The sequence below is a fragment of the Nelusetta ayraudi genome, unplaced genomic scaffold (genome assembly GCF_046127955.1).
Source record: "Nelusetta ayraudi isolate G7.1 ecotype Tasmania unplaced genomic scaffold, CSIRO-AGI_Nayr_v1 ptg000048l, whole genome shotgun sequence".
NCBI classification, from domain to species: domain Eukaryota; kingdom Metazoa; phylum Chordata; class Actinopteri; order Tetraodontiformes; family Monacanthidae; genus Nelusetta; species Nelusetta ayraudi.
This window is the reverse complement of record NW_027466098.1, coordinates 3,877,501-3,904,662: the sequence shown is the minus strand read 5'-3', so window position 1 is coordinate 3,904,662 and position 27,162 is coordinate 3,877,501. Positions and strand designations below refer to the sequence as shown.

The 27,162-nt window shown below is 39.6% G+C and overlaps 1 protein-coding gene across 1 annotated transcript; it reads left to right on the top strand.

Moving 5' to 3' along the window:
• Positions 1–4,432: 4,432 nt before the first annotated feature.
• nlk2 (nemo-like kinase, type 2) lies at positions 4,433–25,602 on the top strand. The gene is made up of 11 exons (XM_076035822.1): positions 4,433–6,302; positions 10,198–10,327; positions 12,930–12,985; positions 13,872–13,978; positions 18,091–18,176; positions 19,643–19,852; positions 20,035–20,136; positions 21,940–22,026; positions 23,147–23,345; positions 23,916–24,009; positions 24,908–25,602. The coding sequence occupies exons 1-11, from the start codon at positions 5,713–5,715 to the stop codon at positions 24,960–24,962; spliced, it is 1,716 nt and encodes a 571-aa protein (XP_075891937.1). The 5' UTR covers positions 4,433–5,712; the 3' UTR covers positions 24,963–25,602.
• Positions 25,603–27,162: the final 1,560 nt, after the last annotated feature.

Below are 27,162 nucleotides of genomic sequence, written 5' to 3'. Positions count from 1 at the left end.
CCTCCCCCCTTGGTCTAGTTTAATGGCAAACAATTGCACTTGTCTTACCTTCTTGTACCAATCTCTTTGTCTTTAACTTTCAGCTGCAGCAATAATTTCGCGGTATTTATTTATGATCGTTTATATAGAAGAAAATAAGGCAATGCTCTTCAACAGCCACTAACAAACATCCATTTACTGGTTTACTGATATCCTGCAAGAGAATAGAAATGTTATGTTGATAAAAGGAATTAAAAATGTAACAAAAAACAAAGACACCTATGATTTAAGGAGTAAAAAAATGTAGTAAAATAAGAACAAAATGTTCAAACTTGTAGCAAGTCACATTAAATCTAGACATTTAGAAATGCAAAGAAATCACTTAATGTGCCCCCCTTTTTAAAAAAAATAAAATAAAAATGAAAATGTGTTTATACTGTTGAGTTAATCAGATTTAATTTCTTATTTAGCCTCATTTAGGAATGCAAAATTCTTCTTTTTTTGAAATGCATTGGGGCTGTAGTGATCAACCGATGTGATTTAATATTTATCATCATTTTCATAAAGATATGTCTTTTAAAAAGCTTATTTTAAAAGACATTTAAAGTTCTGTTTGTGAAGTAATAATAAGTACCTTGTAATTGACGATAATGGTGTGACCTGTTGTTTATACTTGCTCTCGTAATCACAAACATTTTCACCAAAGCGTGTGATGACAAGACAAACAGAGTGCTGCCAGACTTATTATCCTTTAATAAACATAAACTTACCAGATCAATAGACCTCAGGTATCCCTGCAGGGAGCTGTTCTTTCCTGGTATCCTGCGGAGTTGAGGCTGTCTCCTAAAGTGTTTTGCATCACTGCCTCCATGTTCATTCTTCTGGGAAGACATGCCTCTTGGCTTTAATGGTTCAACCAACACTTGCTTCCAAACTGTCTTTACCAGCACAGTAATTCATGTTTTTCTGGTATCCTAAAAGTTGTGGAAAAACTGCTTCGAAAATTAGATTTCAACCAAAATGATTTTTGTATGGTGTGTTTATTCATTCTTCTCATTCTTCCTCTTTTGCTTTTGTACATTTCTCACATGTTAGCTCTGGTAGAATGCAGTGAAAAACTTTTAAAACTTAATTTACTTTTGTTAATAAAATAAGCAATAAAATGTTGTGAGCCTTTTGACACTGTAGTTAATTAAAATCATGATATTTATCTTATATTGCATTACATGATATGCCAAATTTTTGTTGGAAAGAGTGCAACTTTTAATCTTTATTAAAAAAAAATTGTATTACTTAAAAATTACTACTAATGGGACATAATAATCTTGTTTAATGCTGCATTTAGAGGACAATTGCCATGTGGATGTTTTCCACTCAAGCTGACGAACTGTCACTACTACCATTACTCTTTGTAAAACTCACAGCATATACCAATGAGCCTTGCAGGATGAAATAGTTTTTTTTTGTTTTTGTTTTTTTTAATCAAAATTGAAATTTTCACACACCACCTTTCCCCAAAGAGAGCTGGGATAGGCTCCAGCACCCCTGTGAGTAACAGTGATGGAAAATGGATGGATAGAGTTCTTTCAGTTTGGATGTATCATGCCAAACTTTTTTTTTTCTCATCATGTCAAACTTAACTGGGTAATTGATTGGCAAAATGAAAATCTAAATCTAAATAGTGTGATAAAGATTTTATCCATCAAGTATTTTTATGGCAAAAACTGGCTATCTCAAATGAACCCTGAAGTCAAGAAAAGTGTAAATATCAGCGCAAGTATCTATCTTTACATCTGCATTTTAATTAAATGTGGGTCTTTTGATGTATGAGTCTCTCCTAAATGAATAAATTTATGAGTCTAAATTCAGAGTCGCTCCATACTGAACCACCCTGTAGCACAGAACAGAAGATACAGTGCATCTCATGGATGAGAGACAGGATATGTGAGCTTTCTACCGTTCCGCCATTTAGAAAGTATTCATTTTTCAGCTTGCCCTGTCGTAAAACATAAGCCCTTTGACTTTCTAGATTTAGGTTTCTTTAGAGTTTGAGGTATAAAAAGAAAATAGTTCCCACATGAACTGCCCACATAAGGCATGTGGATAATGCTGAGTACTGTGGACTTTTGTTTTTTCTTGTATTGAGACAAGAGAATTGAGAAACACAAGTAAAATAATGTTCTGAAAGGGCAGGTGTCAGAAATCTCCCCCAATTGATCATTTCCCAGTAAAATGAATGATCTAACAAACAACACAATAGAAGAGGTGAAATTTCAAAGTGGAATGTGTGCCGGAGCCAAAATAGTATTTTTTCACTCACCAATGTTAAACTGTTTTTTCTATTTTGAGAGCAACTGTTGCATCAAGATGATACGACAGTCCGTCTCGGAACTGTCCGCAACTGCAATCTGAAGAACCCCATTCAGAAATATTAGCTGTACATGATTTACGTTTTTAGAAACGTGAAACATGCAATAATCATCATATTTATAATATTTATTTAGTGTATCAAGTTCATTAGTTTATGAACACTGGCCTGGACAACACAACTGTTGGACAAGAGTTAACCTGTACAGCAGGGGTCACCAACTTTCTTGGCACTGAGAGCTACTTCATGGGTTCTGAGATCATATGAAGGGCTACCAGTTTGCTAAACTCTCCTGAAATAACAAACTCTCTGAGTCATATTATTATCATTATTATTATTATTATTATAATTATTATTGTTAAGTCTTGATAAGTGTAAAGACACTTATCAAGTCAATGGGTTCTCATTAATTATCAACAATAACTGAACAAGGCTGGATAAAATTGAATTTTTGACACAGTTCAATAAGTTGTGCAATTTTTCAAACAGGCCTGCGGGCTACTCGTGTGGTCCTTGGGGGTTACGTTGGTGACCCCTGCTGTACAGCTTGGTTAGTTCATTTTTAGATCTGCAGTAAGTTTGCAAGACTCAACAACAGTTTGTTACGTCTGAACGTTGCACAAATGTTTTTAAGAGCGTCTTGTCCAATCTCGAAGAGCAGAGTAAAAAAGGGATTTGTAAAAGCCTTTAAATTAGCGAACACATGACTGACGTGCGTGCCTTCAGCTATGTTTCAAGGGTCTTATAAAAATACTGAAACTTGAGCGTTCATCTAATAAGGGTAGGAATGTTGTTCCATTTATCTGCTCCCCCTGACTGAGAAAACTGGTTATCTGAAAGCTGTTATATGTTGTAAATTTAATCAAGCAGTCACTGCTTGACCTGGTCTTCCTCAAAATATTCCACACATTACACATTAAATTGTGGTGGCAGAAGATCATGATGTATTTATACACATTTCCTCAAAACAGTTGAAAGCAATGAAATAGCAGTGAAATGCTGAATTTAAAATTTGAATCTTTTATTTTAACTTTTAACCAGGTATAACTGACTGAAAACCACTGTTTGTTTACAATACAGGATAGCAAAAATAAATAATAAACATCAAACCAGACAGATTTACAATACATTCTAAGGCAGTATAAGGTGAGTCAGCGGGCAGGAAAATGAATAGAGTTCTGGCCAAAAATGTTGCAGTTTTTGGAACGTGAGAAAGAGGACTTTTCCTGAATTTAAACTGAAATTATTATCGGAGATGTGCCAGAGAGATGTCGGATAGTGAGGCGACTTCGTTGGGAGTGCCTTACAAATAAACTAACTAGTGATGTATCGGTTGGATATAAAGGGAGCTACAATCCAGCAGCTAAACTCTTAAGAGCATTTACATACTGTGTGTGTGTGTGTACATATATATATATATATATATATATATATATATATATATATATATATATATATATATATATATATATTTATATATACGCTTTCACAATAAAAGTGTTCATTATTAAACTGACAAGCAACATCCCAGTAATTCACCTGTTTTTATTGCTGGGATTCGATAGCAGACGTCCCCCTGTGCCCTGTGATGACACCATTGGGCCACTGGAGCAGAAAAAACCTCGCCGTCGCGAACGGCCAAGTCGTCCCATTGGCTGTCCGCAGTGCCAATCACATAGATTACCCTGACGTCAATGCGAGCGCGGCCGGCGATTGGTCAGCCGCCCTGCATAATCTCGCCGCCTGAGTAGCTAAAGGTTTTGTTCAACCATGTTGGATAAACTGCTCATTTTTATCTCCCATACGGCCGGTGGTTTTCTCGCGTCGGTGACAGCGGAGCGACGCGGACCCAGACAGTAAGGTCTCCCCGGGAGGGGGTTCCTGATCCCCCAGCGGACGGCGGGGCTCACCGACGAACCGAGGCGAGCGAACAAGCGAGCGATGGTGGCGGCGGCAGGGGGTGGGGGACTGGGTAACTGTTTTGATTTGGCAACAGCCGATTAGCTAGTTCCAATCTGTCAACTCTGCTAATTCTCAGGCGACCGAGTCAGTTCCCTGCAAAAAAAAAAAAAAATATTTATATAAATAAATAAAAAAATATGCAAGGGTTGAACTTTCTTTTCTTTCTTCCCGCCCGCACCGTTTGTTGCGGAAGTCAAGCGCTAATGTAAAAAAAAAAAACAAAAACAAAAAAAACAAAAAAAGAAAAGAAAATTAAAGAAAATCCCGGTAGAGAACCAGCTATTACTACCAAGACACGCCTGTCGATGGAGCGTTGTTGGAGAGGGGGGGAGAGAAACAAGTTGCTTTTGCCAGGACCTCTCGAAGCTTCGTCACACCTGCGCCGAGTGATGGGGATTTCTGTTGTCGTCGGATCGCCCCGTTATTAATATGTGAGTGTGGTGGACGTGCCGAGGGCCTGGGCCTGCCTTTGCGTTGCGTTGCCGCGTCTTGTCTTGTGTGGCCTGGGCTGGGATACACCTCCTCTGCACCGGATCTTCGGCGGCAGCAGCGGCGGTTAATTACGACTCGGAAGATTTACCTCCACCTTCACCCCCTCCTCCGCCACGCCGCCCCGCCCGCTCTCTCAGTACCTACACACGCAAAAACACAAACACCAGTTTATGCATGCGTCTCAAGTGAAAGAGAGGATTTCCGTTGAAGATACTCGATGCGATTTCCGGTGGAGTCCCGCTGGTTGGATGTACCAACGCGCCGCCGCCGCCGCTGCTGCTGGCGCTGCTGGTGGCGGGTGGCGGTGTGACGTGCTGGAGATCACTCTGTTCTAACAAGACGGGGGAACCCGAGTGTCACCAGGAGGGGAGAAGAGTGCCACCTCCACCATGAAGGAAATTTAAGGACTTTTCTTTTGTTTTTAATTTATTGCGGGTGGTGGGGGGGTTGTTTTCTCATCAACATCAATGCGTTTATCACTGTTCTGAATGACAAGGCTTTAAAGACTGGACACATTTTCTTTTCCCTTTTCTTTGATAGGCTAATTGTGTTTGCTTTATTATTATTATTATTATTATTATTATTATTATTATTATTACATTACACATGATTTCCACCTTCAGCTCCGGGGGCTGCTGGTGAGAACGTTGATTTCGTGGAAGTGGGTCAAGTGTTCTCCTCGGCACGATGATCGGAGACTCACCCGGGTGGTTTCTCTCCCCGAAGATCCTGGTGACATCCCGCCGCCCGACCATTTAAAAAAAAAAAGAAAAGAAAAGGAAACTCCCCACCAAAAAAAAAAAAAAAAACACTTTATGTTTTCTACAAGTTTGCGCGAGTGTCGCAGCACGGTAGCCCCGATCGCTCTTCCCGAGAGGGAGACACTTTGAGCGCGTCACCGACCGGCCGGGATGGCTCTCTGCGGCGCGACGGCTGCGAACGTCCCCAAAATGATGGCCGCGTACAACGGTGGCTCATCGGCCGTGGCTGCGCACCACCCGCACCACCACCACCATCACCTCCAGCACCTCCCGCCGCCCCACATGCAGCCCCACCACCACCACCACCACCACCACCACCACGCCGCCGGCCAGCATCACCTGCAGCACCCGGGCTCCGCCGCCGCCGCGCACACGGTGCAGCAGCAGCAGCAGCAGCAGCAGCAGCAGCAGCAGCACACCTCCACGGCCTCCTCCTCCGCCGCCGCGGCCGTGATGCTCAACCCCGGCCAGCAGCAGCCCTACTTCCCCTCGCCCGCGCCGGGGCAAGCCCCCGGGCCAGCGGCGGCCGCGGCTCCCGCCCAGGTTCAAGCCGCCGCCAAAGCCCACCACCACCACCACCACCAGCAGCAGCCGCAGCAGCAGCAGCAGCAGCAGCAGCAACAACACTCGCACCTCCTCCAGCAGCAGCAGCAGCAGCAGCAGCAGCAGCAGCAACAGCAGCAACAGCTGGATATAGAGCCCGACAGGCCCATCGGCTATGGAGCATTCGGAGTTGTTTGGTAAGCCAAGTGTCAAGTTGAAAGTTGAAAGCATTGGGATTTCTTAAGTTAAAAGTTAAAAAAAAAGTTTCTAATAATAAAGTGAATGCAAACCGAAATCGATTTCTTTACTTACTTTATTACTTTACTTACTGTTGTACTGATCGGACATCCCCAGCTGCTCTGACACCACCTCGCTGGCGTCTTGGTTTTACCACTTTCTAAAGACAGGAGATGCTATTCTTCTGGAGATCCGGTGGCTTTTTTTTTTGAAAATGTAAAATCAAACTCCAAATGGGTTAGTTCTTGGATTTTTGAAATCACTTGAACACCCACAGACCATGAAAAGTACATTCCTATTTACTTAACAATCTACAGCAAATATTTCTCCCTCTTTTTGAAAGAATGAGTCTGAAAAAAAGACAGAAATTGTGAAATCAGCGCTGTTGAATAACACCCACAAAACAGTGGAAGCCTGCTGCCACAAAATCACATAGTTCATAGAGCCTCAAATTATGAATTGCTTTGCAACCTCCTTTAACAACATTCTCTTGGAACACAACATTTCTTTTTAATCAGCGAAGGCAAGACTATTCTCAGGTTTACATAGGCTATAGAGTCTTCTAAATTTTGCCCAATTTTATTAAGAACCTTTTTTGCATGTTTAATGAACTCTGCACGACTCCCATAAGTCAAGACAAATCCTTGGATCAATCCTTATTGATTGACTGCAAGATACTTTTTTTTTTTTTCTAGAGACCAGCAATGAAAAGTTGTATCCATTTATTTTGTCTATTCCTGAAATAACTTCTCAGTCGGTGTTCTTGGAATACTGTACATCCCACTTTCAATTTAGGGGCCGTTTACACAAATACGGGATTTACTGAAACCGCACAAATATTTATGCAGTTCGGCCTTGCGTTTACACGAACCCGGCGTTTTCACTGAAACCACTCAGACTGAAACCGTACTTTTTCGAAAACGCTCCTCAGGGTAAACGCCGAAACCGTTCTTTTTTGGAAACGCTGATGTCACAGCCCTAAACCCCTCCTCTGCCTTGCAACCTGAGCGACCGTGAGGTGCAGATGACCACTTATAAGCACAACAGCGTCGGGTAGCGGACTTACTGCTCCTAATGATCAGCCTGCAGTCTTCCCATTTACTTCCACTACAACAAACCGCAAACAATAGTGAACAATAACACACGGTGCTTGTGGATCGGTCGTGGATTGTGTGCAAAGTAAAAATAAATGCAACGAAAGCGATTTTTAAGCCTCCTGTTTGTACTTATTATTGATTTTCCTTTGGGTCAGCCGACCGGGATATTGAGGCAGAGACCTACTGTAAATGACAAAAATGTTAGCAAACCTTTACTGGCACGACTCCTAGGCAATCTTAGCATGTACTTTTTAAGGCTTTGTGTTCGAAAGTAACTCGAAGCAGAAGTTCGACTCTGTCGTTTATCCACAACGTCTTTTCACAAGAATCTTTCTTTCTATTCTCAGTGGTGCTCACATTGTTAGCGAGTTCCTGCTTTTTTAAAAACACGGAGCGCTTGAGGTGCTCTTCTTCTTCTTCTGCCTTCAGGGAGTAAACTTGTGGCGCCACACCATGCCGGGTATAGGTATTATATATCGTTTTCAGTCGTTTCCGTCATATTCGTGTAAATGGGAATTTTTTTGAATACGCCTTTGTGTAAACTCTTTTTCCAAGTGCGGTTTCGAAAATGTGTGGTTTCAAAAGAATCCGTATGCATGTAAATGGCCCCTTAGAATTTGTATTTGGAGGCAATTGTTGGAAATTCAGTGTACATGTGTAAATACTAACACCTAATTAGCCGAGACATGAAGGTGGATTACTTAATAAAATGGCAGTGAGAAAGCCATGCACAGTACATTGCTTCAGTTGGTTAGCCCTCTTAACACGAAAATGCCTCGCTGTTTCAATCTGAGTTGACGCAGTTCAGCATGTCTTTATAGGAAAAGCCATACTACTACACAGCAGGGAATTTGTTCCAAACTGGTGTAGCTACACTTCATCGTGTTACCACAATATTAGCTTCCAAGCAAAATGTAACACTGTGTTTGAGTGTTGCCTCCACCTCTCTGCAAAGTGGGCCACCTATGTTAAATAGTTAAATGGTGATTTGCTCAAAGTCAAGACCTTTTCAGAAGATTACACTGGCATTTTTTATGACTCTCTATATTATTGTTGCAATCAGACAGAGATCAGGAGCCATGAGTCTGAATGTAATCCTAAACTTTTGAGATTTTTCTTTAGCGGTTGCTGAGCTGTTTTTGTGGCATAGCAGACAACTTGCAATTGCTGTCAGGGGAATTCTGGCATTGGGAGGTATTGGGGCACTGTTGGGTTTTCTTTTTATCAATTAGCATCAACATAAATGCCAGGATTGTTTTTTTATTTATTTTTTTCAAATATGCAAATTTGACAAGGCTTCCTAACTGCTGTTAAACAATTCCTTAACATAAAATAATCTAGAAAGAAACCTTAAGTAAGCAAAATTAATAAAACAGAAAAGAAACCAAGCTACCCATTTGAAAAGGACTGTGAAGAGGCATAGCTTTTTAAAGGAGTTTATTGCAAAGTTCCCAGTCAATGTGCCCGCAATTTCCACTGTCACACACAAACTTGAAACCCTTTTAGATTTTAAACCCAATTCCATAATTTGAATAAATGGTAAACATAAATTTGGTAATGAACAGAACAGCAATGCTAAGTCAGTCAGGAGTTTGAAACAATCTAAGCTTTCTTTCCACAGTGTTCCTATGTGTTGGTTTGCGAGGCTGTTGGTGGTGTTTGTGTTGTAGCCTTGGATCTAAGTCTATTGCCATCTGTTTGCCTTGACTGATCCTATTTAAAAGGTTCACTCAAGGGCGCTCTGGACCGAGCTTTGCCATGTTGGATTGTTCTTACTTACACCTGCTGTGTTCCTCACGAGGACTGGGGTCGCTGGATTCCTATAAGATTCTTTAACTAATCACCATAAAAGATGCTCAACAGATAAACATGGTGAAGGATGATTTTTTTTATTTTTTCGTTCTGAGGAACCTGTCTTTTCTCAGGAATAACTGAAAAGTGTCATTTGGAAATTTTTCATTTCAACCTACTATTGACGCAGGCCACATTGGGACCTTTAAAGGGTCAGAATGTTTTCTGTACCCTTGCCCAGATTTGTGTGTGGAGATCTACAGACAACGCCTTTGACTTTATACTTGCTCCGCTGTGGGACCGTATTTAGATAGGTGCTCTGCCTTTCCAAAGAATTTCCAATCAGATGAATTTACCACAGGTGGACTCCAATTAAGCTGCAGAAACATCTGAAGGATGATCAGTGGAAACAGGATGCACCTGAGTTTAATTTTCAGGATGATCATTTCAAAGGATGTGTTTCTCATAAATTTGAAAAAACCTTTAAAAAAAAAAGAAGCAAAAACAATAATGAACAAACTAATTTCTATGACAAGTTGAACTTGAAAAACTTCCAACAAAAATAGGGAGAGCAGGACATCAAATAAATTGCAGAAAGTTGTCAGAGAAACTGTCTGGATGTTCATCTGCCTGCAAAGTTGTTGTTCTGTAACATTTTTAACCGTTGACTGTGGAAATCAGTGTCTCCCAAAATTGAGCAGGAGTTTGTCTGTTACTTCTTTCCTGTTGGGCTCTTTCCAAAAAGCACAGTGGTAGCAGGACTATTCTAATGCATTGCTGGATGTGACATTACACCACTATTATAGCATCATTGGATAACCCGATTACTAGTCAATGAGTTCTTTAAGGCAGAACCAAATGTAGTTCAATGGGCTTCTAAATGATCTGCTTCATTTCATGTGCAATATTATAATGCCAACCTAACAACAGTTGGTCTTGATTTTTCTTTCCCTCCCTCTTTATCTAGGTCAGTAACAGATCCCAGAGATGGAAAGAGAGTTGCCCTCAAAAAGATGCCCAATGTCTTCCAAAACCTTGTTTCTTGCAAGAGGGTATTCCGAGAATTGAAGATGCTGTGTTTCTTCAAACATGAAAATGTAAGTGTGCTACAATGCTTTCGGAACCTTGACAGCTGTAAACGGTGTCACACATCCTTGGCCAATTAAGTGTCGTTAGGATAAATAATGCAGATGATTGCAGATGATGAGCACGTCTTTGCACTGTTGCACTAAACAACTTACTTAACATTGTCCACCTCCTTTATTCACTCCCTGTAAACGCACCTTCGCATTTGGATCCCTCTCATTCACATTTTGAATGTGAATTTAAAGGTCCAATCACCTTTAAAACGCTCTAAAGCGCTTTTCCCCAAACACAATGTGTTAATTGTTTAATTTCACTGAAATTTAAAAGACTCTGGATTTGCCTTGTGACAACATGTGAAAGCCTTGTACTTGCTTCCACAGTTGTAGAATAATATAAATACTTAAAAGGGGTCCATCTAAGGCCATTCCCAGATGTACACAGATGATCTACTTTCAACAGTAAAGAAGGTCTGTTTGGTCCAAAACTAGTTTGAGTTGTACAAGCCTTAAAAAAAACAAGTGTTCCTCTGTTTTATCTGTTCTATCCATTACTTCGGCTTGGAACTGCCCACTCCCTGTGATTGGCTCACTGCCCACCGCTAGCGCTAGTTAGCAGCAAAGATGGACACTGCTTCTCAGGGTGAGGGGGGGTGGTGACGCCTCGCCCACATTTAAGAAAAAAAAAAAAACCCTGCAGAAGCGTTACTATGATGATCAGCTGGGCATCTTATGTAGGAGGTCGAGCAGAAATACATGTAAAAAAAAAAAACATGTAAAAAGCCAGACCATGTAGAAAGTTGTAATTTTTTGTCCTTCACGTCTTAGTTGAATCGACAGCACGGCCAAAAAACAAGGCGTGTCAACCGGTGGCACCAGATCAATTTCTTCTAACTCAACGGCCTTTGCCGTGCTTTGATGGTTTGGAAGCAATCACACTGGTATTTGCGACTTGTGACTGTTTTGTAAAGACGAGTGCCCGATGCAGGCGGATTCCAGCATGCCAGTCAAGTGTAAATACAGTGGTCTTGTCATTTTTTTCATGTTCTGGAAAACGCCTTTAGATTGATTGATTGAAAAAAAAAAAAAAAAAAAAGACTAATGGGAAAGTGTTTCACAATCGATATGTCAACTAGAGGGCTAACGTTTATTTTCGTTGTCGACTAATATATCGATTATTTTTTCGATTAGTCACGATTATTTTCTTTTTTTCACCGCCTATTTTGGACTCCTGTTGAACCTAACTTGCTCGAATATTCACACAGGTGTGAATATTCGCTGATAGCATATGTTTTTAAACAAATATATCAAAACTGTGATAACAAATCATTTATTTGTGACAGTTATATTGTTCAACGTTAAATATTATAGGTATATTCATTGACGATTTAAAGGTTATATGCAATGTTTATCACATACCTTTAACAAATTTCTTACATCTTAAAATATCAAATTGATATGCCCTAAATAACACAGTTGAAAGGTGACAAGTGAAAGAGTGCTACAATTGAGTATTAACGCTAGTATGTACAGGGGCTGTGATTCACTAATTACAGCTGTAAAGTACGCATTTACCTCAGAATCAACTATTGTTCGCTAAGCAAGCTTGTTCGATGATTCTCCGACGTGCGAAAAAGCGTATAATGTACCCGTGGCATAGGCTGATGATACATGAACAAATAAGGGTGTAATTTAAAACACAACTACGAAATATCTAGCTTCGACATTATTTGTGAACTCCTCTCTGCGGTGCGTGACGATACAGCGACTCCGGGATGTTGGCGTTTAAGGAGTGCTACCCTGAAATGCTCGGTGAGCTTCACAGAGTTTGTACTAAAATATAATGAAAAATATAATGATTTTTTTTTTTTTTTAAATTAGGCTTCTTGCTATGAAAATGCCATCCTAAATAAATACATTTCAGAGGTTAGATGTAATTTTAGGGGGGGGAGTGAGTGGAGAAGCCGAAGTCCAAAGCTTAGGCGCTGCAACAGGAAAAGCTTGGCCACCCCAGGGTAACAGTTGGTTAGACGCAAGGACTCAGAAACCTGGCACCCTCACAAACAGTTAAAAGCTCAGATACATCATATGGGACTGAGCCCCAAGCCTTGAAACGCAAACATTAAAATTTTAGAATCAAAATCAATGCCAAACTGAACTGCTGGATAGAGAAAGTTAAGAACAGGAGTGATGTCTTCTCATTATTGAGTGTTGTTAAAAAAAAAAAAAAAAAGACACGATAAAGCGAAGACTGCAAACTGGCGACAAAGTACATTGCAGTAATCTAATCTCAAACTAATTAAAGTGCTGGATACATTCTCAAGGTCGCGACGGCTTTAAACTTTGGCCAGGAGACGCAGCTTAAAGAACTCGTCTTGTTTTCATTGTTGATTTGTTTCTGTCATTTTCTGACAGTTGGGCTGTGCATTGAAAGCAAGGTGCCAAAGCCAATATGAATATCATAGCCACAATACACTCCATTTTTATTGTCATTAAAAAAAAAAAGAAAAGAAAAGGAAAGATTTGGGCCAAGCAATACTCCATGTCAGCAATACAATCAAACTTTGTGAATTATTGCATCAGAAATTACAACCAACTTCTGTTCAACTCTCCTCAGGTTCTGTCTGCACTGGACATACTTCAACCTCCTCACATCGACTACTTTGAAGAAATGTATCCTTCACTGTTTCTAACTGTACCCAGTGGGTAAGAGTTTCAACATGGTTTAGAGAAGTGCACTGGTTTAACTGGGTGCAAACTCTTCTGATGTTCTAAATTAGAATATTTCGAATATATTTCGTTTTCATTTTATAAATGCTTTATTTTCTAAATTAGTTTTGGCCTGCTCAACCTATTCTCTGTTTTAAGAAGTATAATCCTCTTCATTAGAAAATGCTCTAATGTGCTATTTTGTATTTTATTTATTAAACATAAGTGAGAATATAATGAGAATGAGATAAGCATGGCACCTCCAGCTTAGTTTCACTATTTTGCCAGGTATCTACGTGATTGTGCAGGTCTGCTAAAAGGACAAAGACTCTCCAATGAAAGTCATTTGTGTAAAATCCTTCTTAATTCCACTGGCTAATGGGATCCTCTTTTAGGGTTTGAGCTTTTGGGGCTTGGCCAACATGAGACACTGCATTCAGACTCAGACAAACACACAGACAGGAATTTAACTTGTGGATAACAGTGCTTCAAACATTGGTGTTGCTGTGAAGAATCTTGCATGCAATCCAATTACATGCCAAATAGCTGTACCGAAGATCTTTTGACCTTGATGTGACCTGGAAATGTGCCACAGGCAAATTAAACTACGTCCCTTTGGATTTAGAGATGTTGCCACTTTGTCATTTCAAATTATTTTATTATTTAAAATAGCCTTTATTGGGATTGTATCATACAATAAAATTTGGAAACTTCTTTTCTCAGCCAAGACTCCAGTGGGTCAGCCCTGGATGAAAAAAAAAAATCCTCTTTTATCTCCAAATAACAGCTTATTTAGTCCCCTGTAGTGAAGAGTGCAATATTTTCTCCTTAATTCGCTTAAATTGCTCAGCTATGTGGTGACGGAGCTAATGCAAAGCGACCTACACAAGATCATTGTCTCACCGCAACCTCTGAGCTCGGACCACGCCAAAGTCTTTCTTTATCAGATTTTACGAGGTAGGTTCCCCTCTTTTCTTTGAATGTGTCTAAAAGATTATGTTTCACCGCAATTTGAGGCTTGCAACACAGTATTTTTTTTTTTTTTAAGATTAAAGGCTATTTAAAATATACAATTTCGTCTTCCAATTATGCATTTTATTAGGGATGTTCGGATCACGTTTTTTTGGTCCCGAGCTGATCCCGATTTTTTATGAATGAGTAGTTGCCGATCCCGATTTTTTTTCCCAATCCGATCTTTTTTCTTACCTTGAATAAACTGACCTCATTGGATTCAGACTTTTCTTTTGGTGCACTGCAAAAAAAAAAAAAAAAAAAAAAAATGGATTGTTTGTTTGAATGATCAATGCTTTGCTTTTCCGCAATGTTTTGTTTATTTTACAAATTGAAGAACAGTGAGAAAACTATATAAAACCTAAAAATGAAATAAAAAATAATGATGTAAAATTGTGCTCATAAAGTAAGTACATTCATTTTCAAAGTGCATTTGGAGCTTGGTGATGACTTCACTCTTTGCTCAGTAAATACAATGAAGACTTTGTAAATATAATGTATGATTCACTGAATCAGTAACTTCAGTTACCGTACACCGCTGATAAAATAAACTGTTACAACAATGTAGCAGTTCAAGTTTAACACTCTGCTCACTATAAAAAGACTAGAGATAACTTACCAAGTAAGCACATTACTTTTCAAGGTGTCTTCATAGCTTGGTGATGACTGTACTATTTGCTCAGTAAGTAAATTTAATCAGTAACTTCAGTTACAGTAAACCACCAAAGCAAAATAAAATGAAATCAGTGTAGCAGCTCAGTGTAGCAGCTCACGGCTAACACAACTAACTTGTCTTTTCTTAAACTAGCGAGCGGTAGCAGCGCTGTATTCTTTATATTTTGCTTCGTGTTTCTTGAGTTACCGAATTAAATTAGTTGCGTTATAGGGAGCTCTGTTGCTGCCACAACGGGAAACCATTAGCTCGCAGACTTTGCATTTCGCTGCGGGTCTGCATTCCTCTTCCAACTCGGAGAATCGCCACACGGCAGACATAGTTTTGTTTACAAACCTTCGACTTCAATACGTCACTCACGTCATGAAATAAAGGTTTGAGAAAAAAATCGGATTGGGACATCCCCACATTTTACCCATCGTGACCCATTTGTTGCAAGAGATTTCTGCTTGTCAATGCCTATAATCAACAGTATAATTGAATTTAATTCATATTCTACTAATTTTTCCATTTTTATTTCCCGCATTCTTAACCCAGTGTAGCACCACTAAAATATTCTCTTTGAGATAAAAAAAAACAAAACCCCAGCTTATTTAGCCCTCCGTTTACAGTCTCCTGCGAAAAAAACTATTTATTTATTTATTTTTTAGCTTCCAGCTCAAACTAATGTGTTTGAAAGAGGTCAAAGACAACACGGGCACATTAAAGTCTCACAGGGTGGAACAAACATCTGGCTGGGGTCACTCTTACTTACCTGGAAGGGATAGCAGTGCCATCTGTGACATCACAAAGGGCTGATTTTCAAACCTGCATGTTTACCCAGTCAATTGAAAGACGACAGACATTCATCCATTTCGCTTCCACATCGCAGCAAATGCACTCAAAGTCCCAGGGTTTTGCTGCAGCCTATCCCAGCTGTCATACGGTGAAACCAGGTTTACAGCCTGGACAAGTCGCCACTTCAGCACAGTGATCAGTGCAATGAGCGAACCGACACAGACACAGGTAGAGCATGCAAACTCCAAATAGAAAGGCCCCGGGCCCCCTGGATCGAACCCGTAACCTTTTTACTGTGACGTGACAGTGTTAACCACTGCAGGCCAGAGATGCAATCTTTTAAAGCCTCAATTTGACATTGAACAATGAGAAAGTGGGTCACCTTGACTCTGTCTCCAGTCAGTAAGGCTGATTATTTTCAAAACAACAACCATGTTGGTAAATTTTATCAACCAGTTTGTGCAATTTGGATGCTGTGGTCTGACCATAAATATTAACTTCACCCACACCCGTGATGGCTGTTTCTACTTTGCCCGTGCCTGTGGAGGCACCGCACTCTTCATTGCCCCTGTCTGTGTGGACATCACACCTCTTTCCTTCACACATCTGGTTTCCCACAGTGCTCCCCTGCTGTGCACTGGCCCATCTCCCGTGGCATGACTGCCGAACCACTTGGAACCTTTTGTTTAACCAGTTACCAGTAACCAGGATCAATCAACAAAGAATTTTCTAAGTAACTTCAGTTGTTAAAAAGAGACTAATGTACATTTGAAGAGAAGATGAATTTTCAGTTACTAAGTTTCAAATATTTGCCTTTGCTATGTTTCGTTTTAACACCGTCATTCAGTTTCAATCTCACAGACAAAATCAAACACAGTTGCATACTGCTTGCTGAACATCGCACGCACACAAAACTTTTCACTTACATTTCGCTGGTTTCTGGATGAATTATTAAGGTTACTGTGGCTGTCAGAGCTTTGTACTACTGTCTGTCTGCAGCAGAAGCAGTAAACAGAAGATGCGCACCTGCCCAGCTGATTCTCGTAATCATCATTTCTCAATTCACCTGCAGTGCAGGCTGAGAGCCTCACCTCACCAGCTGCCACACCTATTCAAGTAATGACTCAACGCTGCTGTGTTGCGCACTGCACAATTACCTGGGCAAAGATCACAAATGTATCAGGCATTATAGAAAACTGAGCATGAGTTGCAAACTAGGCCCTTTGAACGTGTCGTCTCTCCCTTGGTTGATTTTAGAGTTCACACTGTGGTCATCACCGCACTTCACAATCACAACCCATAGAGCACGGGGTGGCATTGGTGTTTTTTTTTTCTTCTTAACCAGTCGATAGATAGATGGATAGATAGATAGACTACTGTATTGTCATTGCAACAAACATGTACAACAAAATTGTGTAATCCCCGTCCAAACGTATACAGCACAAATACAATATGACATGGTAAAGACAGGACCGCAGGATTGAGCATTTAAAGTGGGGGGCGGAAAGGGGAGAACAGGAGGGGAGAGGAGGAAACATGTTCCTGAGAGGGAACCGGAAAAAAACCTCAGCAACACAGGCACATATAACAACGTTGCAAACATAGAGACTCGATGAGAAGACAGGACGAGCTGAGACAAGCGAAGCAGGGAAGATAAGGGAGAGGAGGGGAGGAGAGCTGCATCTGCCTTCGTCGGGAGCCGGAAGAAAATAGTAGATGGCGAGCCAGAGAAGATGTTACTGAAACTCTCCAATAACTTGATCAGGTTATGTTGGTCTATTGTGGAGCTTCAGAAACAGTTTTAAGACATATGTTTGAGTCGAATGCAGTGCATGCAGGGGAAATATAAGAAATAATAATAATATATATATAGGCACTTGCTTATATACCATAATTAATTAGATTAGCTGCTTTTTACCCTTTATGTTTAAATATGTGCCCATTAACAATATACCCCAAACAACAACAACATTTACTCACCTGACAAACATACATTAGTCTCATTACTAACCTGCTGCTTACAGGTGGGGCCCATACCACCATGTATGCAGTCAAGTGAGAAGACTTCAGCTCAATATTTAGCCTGCTGCTTGCTCACAAGATAAAATGGCACTTAAGAGATTTGTTAATATGTGTGTGTACAAGAGCCAGCAATGATAAGTAATCCATTAATAGCACTGCACAAGAAGGGCAGGGCAGCCACGCTTTATAAATTAGTGGATCGTGGAGTCCGACTGTCTGAGCGGGACTTGTAACAAGTACAAAACAGATCATCATGTCGCTGAAAGCTCTACAGGAACAAAAGAAAATCAATAACAAATGAATAAAGAAAATGAATGAACATGCAGCTTAAAATGTACAAGTCATTTGCTCTTTTTTTTTTATTGTTTTCTATCCCACTTCAGCCAGTGAACTAAATGCATTTTTTACCCGCAGCATGAGAGAAAAAAAACAAACGCCAGATAATGTATTTGTAATAAGTGCTGGTGAGCATACTTGGTATTTCAAGATGCAAGGACATAAAAATAAAACCAAGTCACTGATAAATATGACACCGGATATAACATCCTCTTCTTTTTTCTCCCACTCTCTGTATCATCCCAACCAGGACTGAAATACCTTCATTCAGCTGGTATTCTGCACAGAGACATCAAGCCAGGCAACCTCCTGGTCAACAGCAACTGCGTGCTCAAGGTGCGTCAGACAGACCATGTTGCCAAATGTGACATAATACAGACACGCTCTTTATTAATTTAGCCCAGTGTTACTTATATATATCAGAATTTTAAGCTTGTCCACAATCTTCATGCCATACATTTGTTGAAGAAACTGTTAAAAGTAATCAAAGCACAGAGCCAAAATGGTTCAACCAGATGGAGAATGAACGGTTTTTGGCCTTTACTCCAAAACAACCACCAGGGAAGAATCAAGGCATGTTTTTTTCTTTGTGTACACACACACACACACACACACACACACACACACACACACACACACACACACACACACACACACACACACACACACATACATATATATATGGGCGACATGGTGGCGCAGTAGTTAGCGCTGCCGCCTCCGAGCAAGAAGGTCGTGGGTTCGATTCCGGGGCCCGGGCCTGGGACCTTTCTGTGTGGAGTTTGCATGTTCTCCCTGTGTCTGCGTGGGTTCTCTCCGGGTTCTCCGGCTTCCTCCCACAGTCCAAAAACATGCATGTGAGGTCAATTGACCTCACATGCACATTCTAAATTGTCCGTAGGTGTGAGTGTGAATGGTTGTTTGTCTCTATGTGGCCCTGCGATGAACTGGTGACTTGTCCAGGGTGTCCCCCTGCCTTCGCCCTAAGACAGCTGGGATAGGCTCCAGCAGACCCCCGTGACCCTGAATAGGAATAAGCGGGTATAGAAGATGAATGAATGAATGGTATATATATATATATATATATGTATATATACATATATATATATATATATATATATATATATATATGTATATATATATATATATATATGTATATATATGTTTACAGGTACTACCCAGAAAATTAGAATATCCTGAAAAGGTTGTTGTATTTCTGCAATTCAACTTAAAAGGTGAATTTGACATATTATATAAACAAATAATATGCAAATCAATATATTTCAAGTTTTTATTTCTTGATATTATTTATTATTATTTCTTGCAGCTTAAAAAAAACCCTCTAATTTTCTGAGTTTATGGGTTTGGGGTTTTAATAAGCTGAAAATCTTAATCAGCAAAGTTACAACAAGGAACTGCTTGAGATGTCAATTTGAGTGTAATGGATCAATAAAATTTGTTGGTTTCATCTTTTATGTTAAATTGCCAAAATAAAACAACTTTTACTTGATATTCTAATTTTTCGGGTAGTACCTGTACATATATATAGGAAATCCAAATATATGTGAGTTTCTTTGGAATACATGAAGATATTAAACCCTCAGAAAACACTAAATTTCCCATTTCTTGCTCATAGATGATCAATTGATGATTATCAAGGATGAATTTTAAGTTTAGGTTGCAGTGATCTTCTTTTCAGTAGGAGTGTCGTGGAGCCGTTGCCAGCCTCGGCTGTCTGAATAAAGCTGCGAGGGTCAGGCCTGTGGCACAGATGTAACGCAATATGACTAACTGTTCTCCAGATCTGCGATTTTGGCCTGGCCCGAGTGGAGGAGACGGACGAGGCACGGCACATGACTCAGGAAGTTGTGACACAGTATTACCGGGCTCCTGAGATCCTCATGGGGAGCCGCCACTACTCCAACTCCATCGACATCTGGTCCGTGGGCTGCATCTTCGCTGAGCTGCTGGGGCGGCGCATTCTCTTCCAGGCCCAGAGTCCCATTCAGCAGGTGAACTTTAACATTGGTTCAAATGCCCAGTTTGTGAATAAAGTAAAAGATTCAAGAACATTGAATAGGAAAACTCTGTAGGCGAGTGATCTGACTGTACGCGAGCAAAAACTGTTCTTTGTGAGACGAGACATCTATCAATGACTTCTGTTCTACCATCCTGATGTCATATTCACTTGTAGTTGGACTTGATCACTGACCTGTTGGGAACTCCGTCCATGGAAGCCATGAGAACGGCGTGTGAAGGTGCACGAGCGCACATTCTCAGAGGACCCCACAAGCAGGTAGGATTTGAGTTGGTATTTTTGGAGTGTTGGAGGGCAATAAGAAGGTGTAACTTTTTTGAGGATTTGTTTTTCAGTAAGTTATTAGTTATCAGTATTAGTAATCTCAACTAATGATTAGGTGATTGATTGATAGATTGATTGATAGATTGACTGATTGCTCTTTTTATATAAGTGTCAAACACCCTGATTGGTGCCCAGTTTATTAGACACTGATCAATACATTTGTCAATTGTATTCCTACAATTACATCCACAATAGCCATGTGACACAGAAAAAAGCAAAACATAACACAACCTATAAAAATAGGGACACATGATGATCGTATTTGTTTTTTCTAGTATTGTTTTTTGTTGTTGTTGTTAATGTTTATATGTTACAAATGAAAAAAATCAATAAAAAAGAAAGTATTAAAAAAATAGGGATACATACACATAAAATAATCTCTCAAATGGAATACAAAATACTTTGTCGCCGATACCAGCTGACCTTTTCTATAAATTTAGCCAAAGAAAAAACATAATTTTCAAACAACCAGCAAACAATCTATAATTCATATTTCCAGAATACAACAGGATTTTTGAGCTGAATTAATAAAAAAGAAAAAGAAAAAAAAAAGTACAGTTTCTTTCGGCTTATACAGTACAGCTATGTCATGTTTCTGCTACATTGATTTGAAGCCGTGGTGCACTTTGTGTTTATACCTCTTGCTATTCTCACTTTAGACACAATCAGATTGAGAGTGCTGAGTGTCCTGTCGAATAACACGTTCACATTGATTGGCTAGTGCTTTTGATAAAGTGTAACCAGTGAGCAAATGCTGTAAGTAGACAACTTTGTTTTTTCTATTTTTTTGTTTTACTTTAGTTTTTGTTTATTTTTTCTGTTTCGTGTTTGTTTTTATTTTATTTTTTTCTTGAGGTCGGCAATGGGAAGCAGCTAAAGGGCGTTGTGAATAGGGGTGGGTTTGGATAAGTCAAGCACCTCTTCCTACTCCTTTCGAGCATATTTAAGTGATGGACATTTGTTTTTGTTTTTGTTGTTGTTTTTTTATTTGAGTATTAGGCTTACATATTTTTATTATTGTATCTTTTTATTTCCTTTTCTTTCTTTTTATGCTCGAATAAAGAATAAAAAAAAAAAACATAATTGAGAAAGCAAATGTTCATTTAAAAGAACAAAAAAGAAAAAAACTCTCTGTTTTACTAATTTTATCCACTGCTGAAGCTGAACGTCAGAGCTGATGATTGGCCGAGTGTCTGCGTCCATTCAGCTCCTTGCTCAGAGCTGCTGCAGGGCCACGTCTGAAAGTGCTGCTGTTCAATTATTTAAGAAGCATACATACATAGATGTCTGAAGTAGGGCTGCAGCTTTGTGAATCGATTATTCTATCGAATATTCCATCGATTAATCGAGTAATCGCTAAAACATACGTTTGCTTAATTAAAGCCCACGCTGTCATCGTCAGCGTGCAAGTTCACACCAGACGTGGGGTTTCAGATGCGTCCCAGAAGCGTGAAATGTCGCCGCGCTGGTACCGTTGCCAAAAGAACGCTTCTGTCTTCTCCCGCTTTGCAGAAGGCGCACGGCCTGTGACGGAAGCACGTTGTGTCACAGTAAAAAAATAGTCCGTGCGAAACGTGAGCTTTTAATGTAATTAAACGACGCCTCGAGGCATATGAAGTTCCTCGATAATTATTTTTTTGTCATCGAGTTCATCGAATTACTCGAGGAATCGTCGCAGCCCTTGTCTGAAGGTAGCTGACGAACGGTTGACAATGCGGTGTTTGTTTTTGTCTGCAGCCATCCCTTCCTGTCCTGTATACACTGTCTAGCCAGGCGACACACGAAGCTGTCCACCTCCTCTGCAGGATGTTGGTGTTTGATCCGGTGAGTCATCAATCCTGTCAGACATCATTTTCATTTTTTTTTTTTTTTTTACATGAATGAAACCATGCTTGTGAACGTCAATGTAGAGCAGTTAGCTGTCCACGTCACAGTCTGCCTGACAATTTAATTACTGGGTCCTGCATGAAATAATAAGTAAGCAGAGTGTAATAGTGTAATCCAAAGGGCACTTCAACAAGCCGTTTCCGATGGGTTACAACGCTGTTCACACTTAAAGTTCCAAACTGGTGTTACAAAGTGCAAAAAGAAAACAGGCAAAATAAAAAAATAAAAAAAGTGGCATTCGTTCCTAAAACTTTTCTTTTCCTTTCTGGGGTGCAAGTCTTTGTGCTCCGACACCTGGAAGCTTGATGTGGCTTGTGTAGTAGTCGCAGTACATGAGGAACTTAATGGGAACATTTTGTAGTGCACTTGATGGGCATGCAAATGTGCAAGAAAAAGCCTGTTGGCATTTTAATGTGATTCCTTTGAAAAACACTAAGGCAGAAAACACGAAGGCATCTTTGGAAAAGAAATTTAGAGTGGCCCTGCACACTTATTTCAAAACCAGAATTATTGTTATTATTATTATTATTATTTTTATTATCGTCAGATATAAGGTATGTAATCGTAGGTTGGGAGGGATATTGTCTTTAAAAGGTCCCATCCTGAGCAAATTAGATTTTACCCATATTTCTTTGTCTTTTCTGTGTGTACACTGAAGTGCACTGCAGTACACTGAAAGTCATTTGGTTTTCCTACTCTTGGAACGCTTCTCCTATTTATAAGAATATCCATAGAGCAAGGGTATTGCTCCTAGTTAGCTGCCAACTTGCACCGGCATTTTTTTAAGGAAGCCCGGGGCTACCTTAAATACCTGGCTTCCTTAAAGATTTTACACACTGGACCTTTAAAGCTCAGTCGTGCACTGATACCTGCCCTTGTGCCTCATCCTGACTAAGACGGCTACCGATTCAATCCTCTTTTTATTATTCACTTTTGTTGTGTATATTGTCATTTAGTGAGAAAAACATCTCAAGTTTGTTGTAGTCTGAGAATAAGATAAATGTTACCCCAGACTGTTGCCAACCTAATTGAAATCCTGTGTGTTTCGCCCCCCCAGTCAAAGAGGATCTCGGCGAAAGACGCCCTGGCACACCCGTACCTGGACGAGGGTCGGCTACGTTACCACACCTGCATGTGCAAATGCTGCTACACCACGTCCTCTGGCCGGGTTTACACCAGCGACTTTGAGCCGATCACTAATCCCAAGTTTGACGATGGCTTTGAGAAGAACCTGAGCTCTGTGAGACATGTCAAAGGTGAGCTAAGCTGCCTGCTTGCCTCTGTGATTCTGTGAGCCCCGGTATCTTTTTCAGCAGCGACAGAATGTTGCTTTCTCTCTTTCTGAGTCTGTATTTTGCAAATGTGAGAGAACAGACAAATGAATGTCAACAAGCTGGTACACTCATTGACATGATGCTTTTTCTGACTGGATACGGGAACCTCCGTTTTCAGACTTAACTGAAAATTGACTTTTAATTTTTTTTATTGATTCTCTATTAGAAGCAATGTGCTTGTGTCTGTCTTGAAGTTGTGTTTCTCTTCAGACTGTCTCTGTTTCTCATAAACAGCTCTATAATAATCATTCTGTTTGCCCCAGACTCTTCCTTTAAGACCTTAGTCTGAAACATCTCTTGGCATGAAAGTAAATCTCATGTTAGGTAGTCACACGCTCGCCACTCGTCTTTTGCCTCGTTGCTTCTCTGACTTGTGCTCCGTCTCTCCTCCTCTCTGTCAGTTTGCTTTGAATGGGACTAGAAGGAGTTCAACCAAGAATGACAATCTTTTCTGAAATCTCCGCTGCTTTTCGCTCATGTTTCCTCTGACAGATATCATCCACCAGTTCATCCTGGAGCAGCAGAAAGGAAGTCGGGTGCCGCTCTGCATAAACCCTCAGTCGGCCGCTTTTAAAAGCTTTATCAGGTAACGGAACTAATTGTAAAGTAGGGGTGGCCCCACAGTGCGTTTGATTTGTGGGCCACAGTGGGTTCTTAAAGTTCACAGAGGGGCTGGAATAGGATCAGATGGATGGAGTGTTTTGGTTACCCACCTCATAGGAGTAAAAAATGGTGACTTGTTACCAGACCTATGACAACTCTGGCAGACCCCCGTGACCCTGAGCTTGGGAAAGAAGTGGCTATGGAAAATGGATGGCCGGATGGATGTAGAAAACGTGCTTTAATGTCAATTAAAAATGAACAAAAGTGTTACAACAAAATATGTGTCTTTGAAGCCCCATAGTATTTAGCTATTTTATGACTTATTTACTATTAATATTATATTTCTCTGGGCCTTCTTATGGCCCTCCGGCCGTAGTTTGCTGTTGCCTGTTGTAAAGTTCCTGTCAAACAGTTGAAATCGTGAGAGGTGACTTGATGTTTTTCACACGTAGCCCTGCGATTTGGCTTCAAATAAAAAAAAAAAAAAAATCATTTGATTTATAAGTGCATTTCTCAACGTACTCAGTGACACTTTACAAAGATGAAACAAATGCAATAAAGCAACAGATAAAAGCTACACATAGTAGAAAATAAGTCATCGATAATAAGATAAAATTACAAACCGGTCTTTAGCCCTGTGATAGACCTGCTCTGTTCCACAGCTGGTCCTATTTCTGGGGCTCAGCCCCATATAGAAATCAATAGATAAAGTAGAACAACGCAATTTGAGTGAGTAGGCTATCGTGAACAAATACAGAAGAATTTTGAAGTGGGGATGAGGTGTGAAAACGCAAAATGCAACGGATGAAATGGCCTCGCGCTGATGGACGACGTCAGCAGTGACTGTTGACGCTCTCTGATTCGTCTTCCCTTTTAAACAGTTCCACAGTGGCCCAGCCCTCAGAGATGCCGCCGTCTCCGCTGGTGTGGGAATAAGCTGCCGCCGCTGTGCATTGTCGTCGTCGTCGCCATCCTGGTCCTCGTCGTCGCCGAGCTGCCGGAGCAGGAACAAGCGCGCATCTCGATGTCTTCTATTGTCTGCGTAGCATTTCACTGGAGAGCGGGGTGTGCCCACGTGCATCCCGAAGCAAACAGAAGAGAGAATTATTCCACTGGCGAGTGCTGCACGGGAGTGGAACACAAGGGTTTGTTATGCATCAGGAGGAAGAGACATGTGTCCTGTAGACCAAACTGGAGTGTTTTAAACAAACCCTCACGCTCACTTCCTTAGTTGATACGAATGCATACTTTGATAAGTTTGATTTGTTTAGATATATATATATATTAATATTCTAACTATTTTAAAACGTGTGTCTGTTTTAACAGACAGGTTACTTTTTTGTCACATCTCACATCGTACCGCTCACTATCGCTCCTTGTGCAGACAATCAGAATTACGTTTGAAGGCTTAACATGTTTCTACTTGACTGCAAAAGGCTTTGGTTTTATTTTAGTAGAAAGCAGCCGTCATCAGCGACTAATTCAATTTGATGGCCCCAGTTCAGATATTTTTTTCAATTCACATTTTGTTTCCTCATCATGAAGTCATCACCCAAATTTATTCCACAAAAATAAAAATGCTAGCCCCACTCTCTATAATTTAGAGTAAATACATTATTGAAGTTATTGAATTGAATTGTGTACATTCTGCAAAATAAATAACATTTTCTCCATAAATATGTATGTATATGTGTGTATATATATATATATATATATATATATATATATATATATATATATATATATATATATATATATATATATATATATATGTATATATACATCTATATATATATATATATATATACACATATATGTATATATACATATGTATATATGTGTATATATATATATATATATACATATATACATATGTATATATATATATATATATATGTATATATATATATATATATATATACATATGTGTATATATATATATATATGTATATATTACATATATATATATATATATATATATATATATATGTATATATACATATATATATATATATATATACACATATGTATATATATATATATATATATATATATATATATATATATATATATTACATATATATTACAAATTTGGAATAAAAAATGTATTTGCACAGCAATGTAAGAAAACTAACTAAAGTACTGGAGTACTTGTGATGTGCAAAGGGCGGCATAAAGACAAACGCATAGAGTATTTGTTCCATCTTAGGCTGCACATATAGATAATTGGTGAATATTATTTTGTCATTTCCCATCTAAGCTAAACAACAGCTTTATTTTTTTTGAAAGTGCCGATAGACACAGTAGCTGAAACTGCTGTTGTGAAAACTGTTTAAACTACTTTTTCCTTAGTGTGAAAAGCGTGGTGTGATTGGAATAGTCGAGTTTTGAGGGTGAAGGCTAAATACACACAACACTGGGCGTCCGTGGCTCAGGAGGTGAGAGCGGGTTGTCCAATGACCGAAAGGTTGGCGGTTCAAATCCCGTTCCATCCTAGTGCGTCGTTGTGTCCTTGGGCAAGACACTTAACCCTAAATTGCTAGGCAGCGCCTTGCATGGCAGCAGCCACCCATTGGTGTGTGAATGTGTGCGTGAATGGGTGAATGAGAGGCCTTTGCACAGCGCTTTGGGGTACCGTTTAGGTGCTGTAAAAAGCGCTATATAAGAGCAGTCCATTTACCATTTACAACACTCTCAAACACACACACACACGCATATATGTATGTTTTTATATATATATGTATATATATATATATATATATATATATATGTATATATATATATATATATATATATATATATATATGTGTGTGTATGTATATATACATATATACATATATGTGTGTGTGTTACTTACACACACACACACACACACATGTATATATGTGTGTCTGTTTGTGTATATATATGTATATGTGTGTGTGTGTGTGTGTATTGGTATTAGAATGTGACCCTCATGATTGACAATCAGAATTGGACCTTTGATGATGAGGGTCTCTGATCTCATGGATCGATTGATCTTTTTTATTTAAAACGCAACGCATTGAAAATATTCATTAGAATGGCCAGTCAACAGTATAATGTGAAATTGAGCTCTGCTTACATGATCCAGTCTTATAACTTTGGACCAATACAA